We start from the raw sequence: 13,581 nt of genomic DNA on the forward strand, positions 1-13,581 counted from the left end.
CTCAGAAAGACTTTATTTGCTTTCAAAATTCAACTTCTTAAAAAAAATCAAATTAGAATGAGGAAATAAACTGTATGTCTTTCTATTCATGTCTTTCTCTTTCTGGCTTATATGTGTTAGAAATTAGAATCTCTGTATCACAGGTATAAGCCTTTACCAATGGCTTTTTCCATCAGGTGGAAGTAATTATTTGGCTTCAAAATTCAGCTAGTGCTTTTTTGATGATATTGAACAGTAACATGAAAAAGGACTCTCCTCCTACTTTCTCAGCTTAATACATTTTCTGAAGTTTATGGAACAAAAAATAAAAGCTACAACGTGTGTGTCATTAGTACACTGTCATTTTTCTCAGTAAAATAGATTGCTCAAAGTGACGAGTTTGTGCAGGTAAACAAACCCCTGTTTAAATGTGGACATAGGAATTTATAATTGGCAAAAATGTGAGACATAATTGTGAAAACAGAAAGTTATGTGAATGAAGTGCACATAGTCGCAAGATATAGATAGATATAGATATATTTCTCGTGGCATTACTCACTGAGTTTGAAGATATGCTGTCTTATCTCATGCAACACAATATATTATTAGGACCACTGAGTTAAGGTTACTGAATTAAATAGTATTTTTATTGTACAGTATTGTATTCATGATATTTGAGTTAAATGATTATGTGTATATTTGCATGGAAAGTGTAAATCAGTGACCTTTATTATTGCTATAATAAATTTAAGCATGTAGTTAATGTTATCTCACTTATTTTTAAACCTGTGATAGGAACATGTTCCAGAATGCAGGTAAGTAGGAGATAGGTTATTACATAGAAATTACAATATGAAAACAGGCCATTCGGCCTAACCAGTCTGTCTTGTAGTTGATTCTGAGCCTGAGCAGTAGTCATAATCCCAAGTGCCAGCCCTGTTCCCATATCCGTTAATTCCCCTTTCCTTCAATCTATTTTTAAATGTTGACATGGTCTCTGCTTCAATCACTAGTTCTGGGAGTACATTCCACAGCCTCACAACCCTTGGTGTAAAAAAGTTTCTCCAGCTCTCCGAAATCTTACATTTAATCTTTTATCTACGCCCCCTGGTTCTAGACACTGGAAACAGCCTATTTCTATCTACTCTGTCCCATCCCTTCAGAATTTTAAACAATTTTACAACACCAAGTTAATAGTCCAGCAACTTTATTTTAAATTCACAAGCTTTCGGAGGCTTCCTCCTTCCTCAGGTGAACGTTTGTTGGAAATTGTTTACAATTGTCAACCCCAGTCCCATCACCGGCATCTCCACATTCAGAATTTTAAACACCTCTATCAAATCACCCCTCAATTTCCTCTGTTCTAACAAAAACAGCACCAACTTTTCACATCTGTCTTCATATTTGTATTTCCTCATGCTAGACAGCACCCAAGTGGATCACGCTGTACCCTCTCGATTGCCTCCACGTCCTTCGTAGAGTGTGCAGCCCAAAACTGCACACAATATTACATCTGTGGTTTTAGATAGATTCCCCATTACATCTCAATTTTTATGTTCTTTATCTCACCATAAAACCCAGTATTCCATTAGCTTTTTTGTGACCTTATCCACTTGAGGTGCTGCTTTTAATGTCTTGTGAACCTGAAGCCCCTGGCTACCAGTAAAGTCCAGGACTACGACTGGTAGTAAACATGTCATGATTGAAGATCAAGTGTGAAAACACTTGAAATAGTATAACTTGTTACAGGAAAGTCAGCATGGATTCAGTAAAGGAAGGTCACGCTTAATTAACCTGGAGTTCTTCCAAATATATTACTGACACGGTGGACAAAGGGAATAAGTTGACGTCATACACTAAAGATCCTCGGAAAGCTTTGGACAGCATAACACAATGGCAATTAATGGAATAGAACAATTGCCTTAGAGTGTGGCCATAAAAGGATTTTTTCTGAGGCTGAAAAGAATCAGTCCAGGGCCCATTGAACATGTTGTGCTGATTACACTATTTATCCACAGTTGCATTCCTCATCTCTGGAAGCGTTCTAAGTCTTCCAGCTGTACTTCTATCAAAGACAAGGTTGCAGTAGTTTGAAAAAAACAAACACCAAGTGCTTTCGCCTTAAGATTATGCTCAAGGACATCATTCAGTTTTAGTTACTGCTTGAAAGAAGTAGTACCCTTGTACCAATGATCTCAGGAGAAGTGCCATCCAGGGGGCTTTATTACAACATTAAGTCAATATGTGGAAAACAATGATGATTGATTACAGTACTTATTTCCATGCAGGACTCTTCCACTGCAGGTAAGGCGATGTCTCTAAGTGGGCATTTACACGACGAGTTTAGTGCCAGTGTAAAGAGGTTTCCGTTTCACACTGTCACAAAACCTGTGTAGTATAAGTAAGGTATTAAGGGCCAAATTGACTCTGAGAGCTTGACAGGGTAGATGCTGAGAGGATATTTCCCCTGGCTAGAGTCTAGAACATGGTCTCAGGATAAGGGGTCGGGCATTTAGGGCTGAGATGAGGAAGAATTTCTTCACTCAGAGGCTCGTGAATATTTGGAATTCTCTACCCCAGCGGGCTGTGAATGCTGAGTCGTTGAGTATATTCAACATAGAAACATAGAAAATAGGAGCAAGAGTAGGCCATTCGGCCCTTTGGGCCTGGTCCGCCATTCATCGTCTAACTCAGTACCCTGTTCCCGCTTTTTCCCCATATCCCTTTAGCATTAAGAAATATATCTATCTCCTTCTTGAATACATCTAATGACTTGGCCTCCACTGCCTTCTGTGGTAGAGAATTCCACAGGTTCACCACACCAAGTGAAGAAATTTCTCCTCATCTCGGTTCTAAATGGCATACCCCATATCCTGAGTCTGTGACCCTTGGTTATGGACTCCCCAGCAATCGGGAATATCCTCCCTGCATCTAGTCTGTCTAGTCCTGTTAGAATTTTATATGTTTCGATGAGATCACCTCTCATTCTTCTAAACTCTAGTGTATATAGGCCTAGTCAACCCAATCTCTCCTCATACATCAGTCCTGCCATCCCAGGAATTAGTCTAGTAAACCTTCGTTGCACTCCCTCCATGGCAAGGACATCCTTCCTCAGATAAGGAGACCAAAACTGCACACAATACTCCAGATGTGGTCTCACGAAGGCCCTGTATAACTGCAGTAAGATATCCCTGCTGCTGTACTCAAATCCTCTTGCAACGAAGGCCAACATACCATTCGCCTTCCTAACTGCTTGCTGCACCTGAATGCTCGCTTTCAGTGAATGGTGTACAAGGACACCCAGGTCTCGTTGCACCTCCCCTTTTCCCAATCTATCACCATTCAGATAATAATCTGCCTTTCTGTTTTTACAACCAAAGTGGATAACCTCACATTTATCCACGTTATACTGCATCTGAAATGTTCTTGCCCACTCACTCAACTTGTCCAAATCACATTGGAGCCTCTTTGCATCCTCCTCACAGCTCAAATTCCACCCCAGCTTTGTGTCGTCTGCAAACTTGGAAATGTTACATTTAGATCCCTCATCCAAATCATTGATATATATTGTGAATAGCTGGGGCCCAAGAACTGATTCCTGCGGTACCCCACAAGACTGAGATTGATAGATTTTTGGACTCTAGGGGAATCAAAGGATATGGAGATAGGACAGGAAAGTGGAGTTGAGGTCGAAGATCAGCCATGATCTTATTGAATGGCGGAGCAGGCTCGAGGGGCCGTATGGCCTACTCCTGCTCTTATTTCTTATGTTCCTATGAGTGAAACAAAGTGCGAATCTCTTCCTCCAAGACTACTTCGGTCCAACATCAGGTCAGACCCCGACTCTGGATTCAGGCTGCCTTGCACTGAGGCTGTGGTTAGCGTAAAAGTGAAACCATGTTGCACTGACACTACAGTTATAGTGTAAATGTTACCTAAATTTCTTTGCACATGGTAGTAAGCCTTTCTTAAGAATGAGGCTATAAATACAAAGAGAGGGAGATTACTAATCCTATTTTTTTTTCAAAAATTGGTTAAATTCAAATGGTACTTTCTAATGAAAAAGATGAATATTTTATCTGACAACCATTTCATTTATCACTAGGAAAGCCAACCTTTTATAGTTCACTAGGCACAGTCCTCTCAGTAAAGTGGCGAATGTAAATACATTCAATCAAGTCCTGTCCGAAGCCAATTTTCTCCCCTCCAGTACCTCAGTTAGATGCTATTCTTCTACAATGGGGTATCACGAGTGTTGGTGCACTGTTTAGCTACGGCCCGTTACAGCTGAGCCCAATCCTGCCCGACAGATATCCACACAGGCACACTTTGCAATATGGGACACGATCAGGAATCCTGGTTGATTTTTCTCGGCCCCAGCTCAGGGGAGCTGAGCCCAATTCTGGCACTCCACAAGCTGCCATAACTGAGACCAGCCAACAGCATAGACAACCTAACCTGGTGACTCCTTGTTCATAGGGCTCGGCACCATGCTAGGTTGTGCACTGAGCTGTATTTATATAAATATGTCAATTACTTGGACAGGTCTTGTCCATTGAAACTGTGGATAAAATGTTACAAGCTGTGCAAATGCTCATTTAAGGAGAAGATAACTGTGTTAGATTAAAATGAAAGCACAAGGAAGCAAATTGGACACATCTCAACAAATGTAGATCCTGCCCTCCACCCCATTGTTTTGTTATCAGCTTCAAATGTCATTAAAGTTTCAGTTAAGAGTAATAGTGAGATTTTTTGCCCTACTATGCTCATTCAAATTGTAAAAACACCCTTTGTCCTATTAAACTTGGATTGTGTCCAGACGCACTATTTGGAGCTATCTAACACCAGGATTCAGTATTGACCACAACAAGTCAATGGGAGCAATTTGAGATGAACACTACCCCACAATGGAGCATATTGCACACCGTTGAAGCATATTGGCACAAATGCAATATTTTGGCACCAATTTATTAAAACGTATGATAATGAACTATACAAAAGTTTGTTTCATATCAAAACACAATGAATGATTTTCCAGTGTGCAGTTTAGGGGAAGCTCTAAATTATATTTATTATGAACAATACGTCCCCCGGGTCGGCTACCGCCCTCGCTCCGTCACTCTCCCCGGGGTCGGCTACCGCCCTCGCTCCGTCACTCTCCCCCGGGGTCGGCCACCGCCCTCGCTCTGTCCCCGGGGTCAGTTACCGCCCTCGCTCCGTCACCGCCCTCGCTCCGTCACTCTCCCCCGGGGTCGGCCACCGCCCTCGCTCCGTCACTCTCCCCCGGGGTCGGCCACCGCCCTCGCTCCGTCACTCTCCCCCGGGGTCGGCCACCGCCCTCGCTCCGTCACTCTCCCCCGGGGTCGGCCACCGCCCTCGCTCCGTCACTCTCCCCCGGGGTCGGCCACCGCCCTCGCTCCGTCACTCTACCCCGGGGTCGGCCACCGCCCTCGCTCCGTCACTCTACCCCGGGGTCGGCCACCGCCCTCGCTCCGTCACTCTACCCCGGGGTCGGCCACCGCCCTCGCTCCGTCACTCTCCCCCGGGGTCGGCCACCGCCCTCGCTCCGTCACTCTCCCCCGGGGTCGGCCACCGCCCTCGCTCCGTCACTCTCCCCCGGGGTCGGCCACCGCCCTCGCTCCGTCACTCTCCCCCGGGGTCGGCCACCGCCCTCGCTCCGTCACTCTCCCCCGGGGTCGGCCACCGCCCTCGCTCCGTCACTCTCCCCCGGGGTCGGCCACCGCCCTCGCTCCGTCACTCTCCCCCGGGGTCGGCCACCGCCCTCGCTCCGTCACTCTCCCCCGGGGTCGGCCACCGCCCTCGCTCCGTCACTCTCCCCCGGGGTCGGCCACCGCCCTCGCTCCGTCACTCTCCCCCGGGGTCGGCCACCGCCCTCGCTCCGTCACTCTCCCCCGGGGTCGGCCACCGCCCTCGCTCCGTCACTCTCCCCCGGGGTCGGCCACCGCCCTCGCTCCGTCACTCTCCCCCGGGGTCGGCCACCGCCCTCGCTCCGTCACTCTCCCCCGGGGTCGGCCACCGCCCTCGCTCCGTCACTCTCCCCCGGGGTCGGCCACCGCCCTCGCTCCGTCACTCTCCCCCGGGGGCGGTTACCGCCCTCGCTCCGTCACTCTCCCCAGGGTCTGCACTGGCTCCTCCCCGGGGGTCTGCACTGGCTCCTCCCCGGGGGTCTGCACTGGCTCCTCCCAGGGGGTCTGCACTGGCTCCTCCCAGGGGGTCTGCACTGGCTCCTCCCCGGGGGTCTGCACTGGCTCCTCCCCGGGGGTCTGCACTGGCTCCTCCCCGGGGGTCTGCACTGGCTCCTCCCAGGGGGTCTGCACTGGCTCCTCCCCCAATCTTTCCCCCTCCCCCGGAGCAGGTTCCAGTCAGTCTGTGATTATCGGGGGAGGGATACCGGGGGTGGGTCAGTTTCCGGTCCCCCCTCCAGCTCTCGGGCTCTGGCGGGTTTCATAAATTCAGTCCCATTGACGCCGCTCCCGCTCCCGCTCCGCTCACCGACCCCGACACTCACGTGCTGGTGCGTTACTCGGAACGTCGGCCATGATACCGCCCCTTTCCCCAGTCGCACTTCCGGCTTTCCAGTGCAGCAGCAAATTGTACCAACCTCCGCTAAGGCTGCTGATAAACGTTCCTCCAAAATATCAGCTTTCCACCTCAGTGAAGTTAAAGATCACTGTAAGCTGAACAAGTGCAACAAATAACTAATATTTGCGACAGTGTTTTCTATGTCTTATTTCTAGTCTTATTCATAGATGTGAAATGAGACAGAACCTTCAAAATTTTTAGGTTAATGATATCTAATAACTTTGCTGAATTTTGATACAGTTAGATGACCAGGATTGGAAAGAGTGTTTGCAGCTACCATCAACGAGCCAATGAATTTTACTGCAGCCAACTTTACCACCAATTCCCTCCCTTCCCTGGCCTCTGGCTCAAGCCGAACCACACTGTTCGCAAATTCGGTGTCCTATATGACCCTGAGCTGAGTTTCCAATCCTATATGCTTTCTATTACAAAGACTGCTTACTTCCGTCTCTGTAACATCACCGACCTCCCCATCTGCCGGTGAAATTCTCATCCATGCCTTTTGTCACCTCCAACCTGAACTATCCGATGCTCTTCTGGCCACCCTCCCCTCCCTCACCCTCCATAAAGCAGCTCATCCAAAATTCTGCACCCATATCCTACCTCACACCAAGCCCACCCATCATCACCCCTGTCGTTGCTGACCTACACTGGCTCATGGTGCCCTAATGCTTTCTAATGTTTAAATCCCCTCGTGGCCTTTCTCCCTCTCTATCTCTAACCTCTTCCAGCCCTACAACCCCTTTACCTCAATACCTCCTTCTTCTCCTTTAAGAAATTCCTTAAAACCAAGTTTTTGGTCACCCCCCAATATCTCTTTTGGCTCAGCATCTATTTTTTAAGTTATGCCTCCACATAGTGCTTTGGGAAATTAAAGGCACTTTATAAATGCAAGTTATTGTTATTTTTGGCTGACAGTGTGCTGTGGATTAAAACTAAAATTATTTCATTTGGTTATATAATGATATCTTCAGGTGATCTGCAAGTAGAAGAAATCTGAACAGAATGAGGATGGTTCATTAGTGTTGGTAATCTGGGGTCTTTCCAGAATTGATTGCTGCCCCCACCCCCAAGTTCAGTACACTATAAAAGTAGTCAAGGACGAGAAAAGGGAATTCAAACCATCAACCTACTCTAGTGCCCTAACTCACCCAATAAGTATAGTGAGGACTAGGTTATTCACTATTGGTGTAGTTTGGACCTAAAAGGCTACTGCAGGTTTTTAGATTCAAATGAGAGTGTGTTGTCTGGATTACTTGTAACATAAGCACTACACCACCGTCCCCATGCAGGTGTCCTTGCAGCAGGCAGCATGGCTCTGCCTCTGGCTGTCGGCTGTAATGGACCAAGTGAAGCCAGTTCCCCGCAGTCATTGCCGGTTAGGTATGTGAGGGCTTGTAGTTATGGTCGGTGGTATCTTGGCAGCGTATACTTACTGTTTATCAGCAGGGAATTGATGTGAAGGACAGAAACGTCCCCAAAATAATATTTAAATGACATGCAACAACAGGCGGTCGGCAGCAGAACATCCAGGCCTGAGGTACTTAATTCAGGAACTTGGAGAACAAGTAGTCATCCAGGCCACCAAAATCTTTGAAGAAGGGGTATAACTGATACATGTGACAAATTTCAGGTCTGCAGTAGATATTCTCTTTGATTCAGCATCAGCGTCTCTCCCTTAAAAGGATCTCATGTTCCCTACGATCCCTATTCCCTATGCCGCCTAATATCTAGTCATGATATAGCGTGACCCTAGGGTCGTAACAATAAAACCACTCGTGGTGTGAACTGGATACTCCTCCCCTCTTGCACGTGTGTCCATTTGCATTTCTCCTACCTTCCGGAAGGGGGACACTGGAGCAACAAGTTGGTTTATTTCACAACATATATAAACAAACAGAATACGGTTTACAATTAATTTAAATCTATTTCATAACATTTCTCATAACAGAAAATAACAAAGTAAGCCAGACTATCTCCTTAAGTGGGCTGAATTCACTGCAGACTAACAAAATCCATGAAACTATTTAACTGTGCTCTTAGGAGAGGAAGTTCTCTTTCTTTGTGTTTGTCCACAGCCTGAGCTTGTGTTTTGTGTGGATTTAACTTCATGTCAGTTGAATTTAATGTCATCGCAATATCTTAATATATATTCACCCCAAATTCCCACTAGGCCAAATAGTCAAAAACCCCAAATTTATTTTTGTTATAATTGTGATCCCATTGTCAAGCATCTGAACGTATCTATAGCCTATCAATCCTGTTTAAAACTGCTGGGGTCAAAATAAAAAACAAACAAACAGCAGATTGGGAGCTAATTGGCAGAGAGAACTACACCCAGTTGCTAATTATAATGAAAAGGTTAGTTCTGGAGCAAACAGTGAGCTAAGAAGAAGATTGGGGGCGCGCGCCGTGTTTGTGAGACAGTGAGTAGCTTGCTGGGACTGAGAGTAATGGACTGAGACACAGTTGACTGGGTGAAGGACAGTGAGCAGCAGGTTAATAGGCTGAGCCCCAAGAACTACAATTGCAAGGAATTTCTGTAAAGCACTAAAATGCAGGAAGCGAGGCCCTGAAAGGAATAACACTGAAATGGAGAGTCCATGAGAAAAGCAAAGAAAGGCACTGAGAGTGAAAGATGCTGCAGCAGGGTTCCAGGAAAGTGTGAAGGATTTGGAAAGTTGATGAGGGAAATATACTCAGATTTGCACACTGAGCAGAGAATTGTGAATATCTCAAGGCTGATAAACCAAGTCAGTAACTGTTGATAATGGTTAACTGTGATGTTGCCCACCCACCTGTATTCTAGAATGGTACCAAGTATCGTCAATTACAAACATTCCACATCTTAATTTTTAATTCATTAACCCACCGGTAACACTGCCTCTTAAAATGGTCATGGGGAGAAAATACTTCCACTTTCCACCATCAAACTGTTCATTTCTGCTCCATTTCTTTAGTTGTTTATTATCTTTCATTTTAGTACATCAGCGCATCTCTCGCTATATCTCACAATTAGGCATGGAAGACAACTTTTATTTACAACACAAACTGTTTCATTGATAGTGCAGCAGAGGGAGGGGAAACGCACAGCAGTCCATATTCAGAAGAGCATTCTGCTCGAGTAAATTGTAGAGTTAGCATCAAACCACATTGAACCATGGATGAATTTGTAAATGAGTATTTGGAAATCAATGCAATGGGGAATATGGAGCACTCATAACTTTAATAAATAACATACACAGGAATGTTACATCTCTAAGGCAGTTTTTTCAGTAAAACAATCCGTATGGGGCAAGAAGCTCTACTTGCCATAAAAACAGCCATGGACGACAAAAGACGTAAGGGACAACATAAAACTAAAGAAAAAGCATACACAATGCAAAAAATAGCACAGATCCTGGCGACTGGGAGAGATACAAGGAACAACAAAGTGTGACAAAACAGATAATAAGAGCTACAAAAGGGAGTATGAAAAGAAACTTGCAAAGGATATCAAAATCAACATAATTTTTTTTTACTATTATATTAGGAAAAATAGGGTGGTCTAGAGCAATGTGGGCCCCTTAAAAACTAATAAAGGTGATATTGTAAATGAAAATAAGGAAACAGCGGACATGTTAAATAATTACTTTGCATCAGTATTTATAGTAAAGGAAGATGATAGCATGCCATTACTCTGAGGAAACTAATTTTGAATCAGGAATGGGGACTCACCATAATTAATGTAACCAAATTAACAGTAATGAAGAAAATAATGGCACTAAAGAGTGACAAATTCCCAGGACCAGATGGTTTCCATCCCAAGGTTTTAAAGGAAGCAGATGAGAACATCGCAGATGCCCTAACTTTAATCTTCCAAAGTTCTCTCGATTCAGAAACCGCTCCTTTAGATTGGATAATTGCACGTCACTCTGCTATTTAAGAAAGGTGAGAGAGGGAAACCAGGAAATTATGGATCAGTTAGCCTAACGTTTGTTGTTACTATAGTCTATAATTAAGGATAGAGTGACTGAACACCTCAAAAATTTTCAGTTAATCAGAGAGAGCCAGCGTAGGTTTGTAAAGGGTAGATCATGCCTGACGAACCTGATTGAATTTTTTGAAGGGGTGACTAAAGTAGTGGGGAGGGGAATGTCTATGGATGTTGTTTATGTGGACTCCCAGAAGGCATTCGATAAAATCCCTCATAAGAGACTTTTAGCTAAAGTTAAAGCTCATGGAATTGAGAGAAAATCATTGACCTGGTTAGGAAATTGGCTGAGTGGCAGGAGCAGAGAGTAGGGATAATGGGCGGGTACTCAAATTGGCAGAATGTGACTAGTGGTGTCCCACAGGGATCTGTGTTGGGGCCTCAACTATTCACTGTATTTATTAACAACTTAGATGATGGGATAGAGAGCCACAGATCCACAAAGATAGGAGCATTGTAAGCAATGTAGATGGAAGCATAAAATTACAGAGAGATATTAATAGATTAAGTGAATGGGCAAAACTGTGGCAAATGGATTTCAATGTAGGCAAGTGTGAGGTTGTCCACTTTGGACCTATAATGGATAGATCAGAGTACTTTCTAAATGGTGAAAAGCTCAAAACAGTGGAGGTCCAAAAGGACTTAAGGGTCCATGTACGGAGGTCATTAAAATGTCATGGACAGGTACAGAAAATAATCAAAAAGGCTAATAGAATGCTAATAGCCTTTATATCTAGAGGACTAGAATACAAGATGGTAGAAGTTATGCTACAGCTATACAAAGCCCTGGTTAGACCACACCTGGAGAACTGCATTCAGTTCTGGGCACCACACCATAGGAAGGATATATTGGCCTTGGAGGGAGTGGGGCGTAAATTTACTAGAATGATACCTGGACTCCAAGGGTTAAATTACGAGGAAAGATTACACAAACTAGGGTTGTATTCCCTGGAATTTAGAAGATTAAGGGGAACTGATAGGGTAGATAGAGAGAAACTATTTCCGCTGGTTGGGGAGTCTAGGTCTAGGGGACATAGCCTAAAAATTAGAGCCAGGACTTTCAGGAGTGAAGTTAGGAAAGATTTCTATGCGCAAAGGGCGGTAGAAGTTTGGAACTCTCTTCCGCTAAAGGCAGTCGATGTTAGCTCAGTTGTTAATCTTAAATCTGAGATTGCTGGATGTTTGTTAACCAAAGGTATGAAAGGATATGGGGCTAAGGCAGGCATATGGAGTGAGGTCACAGATCAGACATGATCTCATTGAATGGCGGAACAGGCTTCAGGGGCTAAATGGCCTACTCCTGTTCCTATGTTCCAATGTCAGTTGATGCTTTTATAATCCTCGTCTAATGTCACTGTTGTGTGGCAAAAAGGGATTTTCACCACATAATGCAAAGCTGTGCAGGAAAACTCAGGACTATGACAGATGGTGTAAAGCAAAAATGCTAATGGTAACAAAACATGCAAACTCAATGATAAAACTTAAATCAAAAAGCTATATAGATGTCTGCTAATGTTCAAACATGTAACGCACTTGCTGTGTTGCATAAACCCCTGGGATTTAGGATAGTGTGGGATAGGTGGGGTGAGGGGGGTACTACAATTCAATTCAGTGTCCACAGATTAGAGAGGATTCCCACTCCTGACAACTATCCAATAGCCCCTTCTGGATAGTCGAGCTGATGAATGAGGACAGGATTGGCCCAATGGTCAAATAACCTCTTGATACCAACTGTTTAGGCTCACATATGATGAACTTTGGTGAAATATTGAAAGGTTACTCGTACCCATGGACCTATACTGTTTGTGAGTTATTACTTATAAAAACAAAAACAACTTACATTTGTATAGTGTTCCAAGGTACTTCACAGGAGTTTAATTAGACAAAAATTGACACCGAGCCAAAGGAAGAGATATTAGAGGGGAGATTAAAAACTTGGTCAAATAGGTAGGTTTTAAGGGAGGTCTTAAAGGAGGAGAGAGGTGGAGAAAAGAAAAGGTTTAGGGATGGAATTCCAGAGCTTAGGATCTGAACGGCTGAAGGCATGGCTGCCGATGGTGGGTAGAAGGGAGTGAGTGATGCATAAGAGGCCACAGTTGGAGGAATGCAAAGCTCTTGGAGGGTTGTAGAAGGAGCAGGAGGAGCAGAGCCACAGGGAGGAGCAAGGCAATCGAGGGATTTGAACACGAGGATGAGAATTTTAAATTGGAGCCAATGTAGCACAAGGATAATGGGTGAGTGTGATTTGGTACAGGTTATCAGACAGGCAGCAGAGTTTAGGATGAGCTCAAGTTTATGGAGGGTGGAAGACGGGAGGCCGGCCAGGAGGGCATCAGAATAGTCGAGTCTAGAGGTAACAAAGACATGGATAAGGTTTTCAGCAGCAGATGGGCTGAGGCAGGAGTGGAGACAGGTGATGTTACATAGGTGGAAGTAGACGGTCTTTGGATATGGGGTTGGAAACTCAGCTCAGGGTCAAAGAGGACGCCGAGGTTGTGAACGGTCTGGTTCAGCCTGAGACAGTGGCCAAGGAGGGGGATAGAATCGTTGGCGAGGAAACAGAGTTTGTGGCGGGGGCCAAACACAATGGCTTTGGTATTCCTCTTGTTTGGAGGAAATTGTGGCTTATCCGGGACTGGATGTCGGACAAGCAGCCTGACAACACAGAGGCTGTGGAGGGGTCAAGAGAGCGGGTGGTGAGGTAGAGCTCGGTGTCATCAACGTACGTGTGGAACCCGACATCATGTCTTCGGATGATGTCACCGAGGGGCAGCACGTAAATGATAAATAGGTGGGGGTCAGGGATAGATAATTGGAGGACTCCAGTGGTAATGGAGGAGGGATTTGAAGAAAAACCATTTCAGGAGATTCTCTGACTATGGATGGATAGAGTGGAACCAGGCAAGAGCAATCGCACTCATCTAGACAACGAAGGGGAGGCTTTGGAAGAGGATGGTGTGGTCGACCATGTCAAAGGCTGCCGACAGGTCGGGAAGGATGAGGAGGGATAGTTTACAATGATCACA

General features: G+C 45.1%; 2 protein-coding genes across 3 annotated transcripts in view; one reads left to right on the plus strand and one right to left on the minus strand.

The window, feature by feature from the left end:
* Nucleotides 1-6,576, minus strand: part of nubp1 (nucleotide binding protein 1 (MinD homolog, E. coli)) — a 61,937-nt gene extending 55,361 nt beyond the window's left edge. The window contains exon 1 of the mRNA XM_068003347.1: nt 6,509-6,576. Coding sequence (XP_067859448.1) covers nt 6,509-6,539 — 31 coding nt within the window. The 5' untranslated portion in view covers nt 6,540-6,576. The remainder of the gene's footprint in view (nt 1-6,508) is intronic.
* The window catches only part of LOC137340686 (tektin-3-like), an 82,438-nt gene continuing 71,016 nt past the window's right edge, over nt 2,160-13,581 (plus strand). The window contains exon 1 of one of the 2 annotated variants that reach the window (XM_068003343.1): nt 2,160-2,283. In XM_068003343.1, coding sequence (XP_067859444.1) covers nt 2,262-2,283 — 22 coding nt within the window. In that variant the 5' untranslated portion in view covers nt 2,160-2,261. The remainder of the gene's footprint in view (nt 2,284-13,581) is intronic. The other variant, XM_068003346.1, reaches the window with a different exon arrangement.

The sequence above is a fragment of the Heptranchias perlo genome, chromosome 22 (assembly GCF_035084215.1).
Source record: "Heptranchias perlo isolate sHepPer1 chromosome 22, sHepPer1.hap1, whole genome shotgun sequence".
Lineage (NCBI taxonomy): Eukaryota > Metazoa > Chordata > Chondrichthyes > Hexanchiformes > Hexanchidae > Heptranchias > Heptranchias perlo.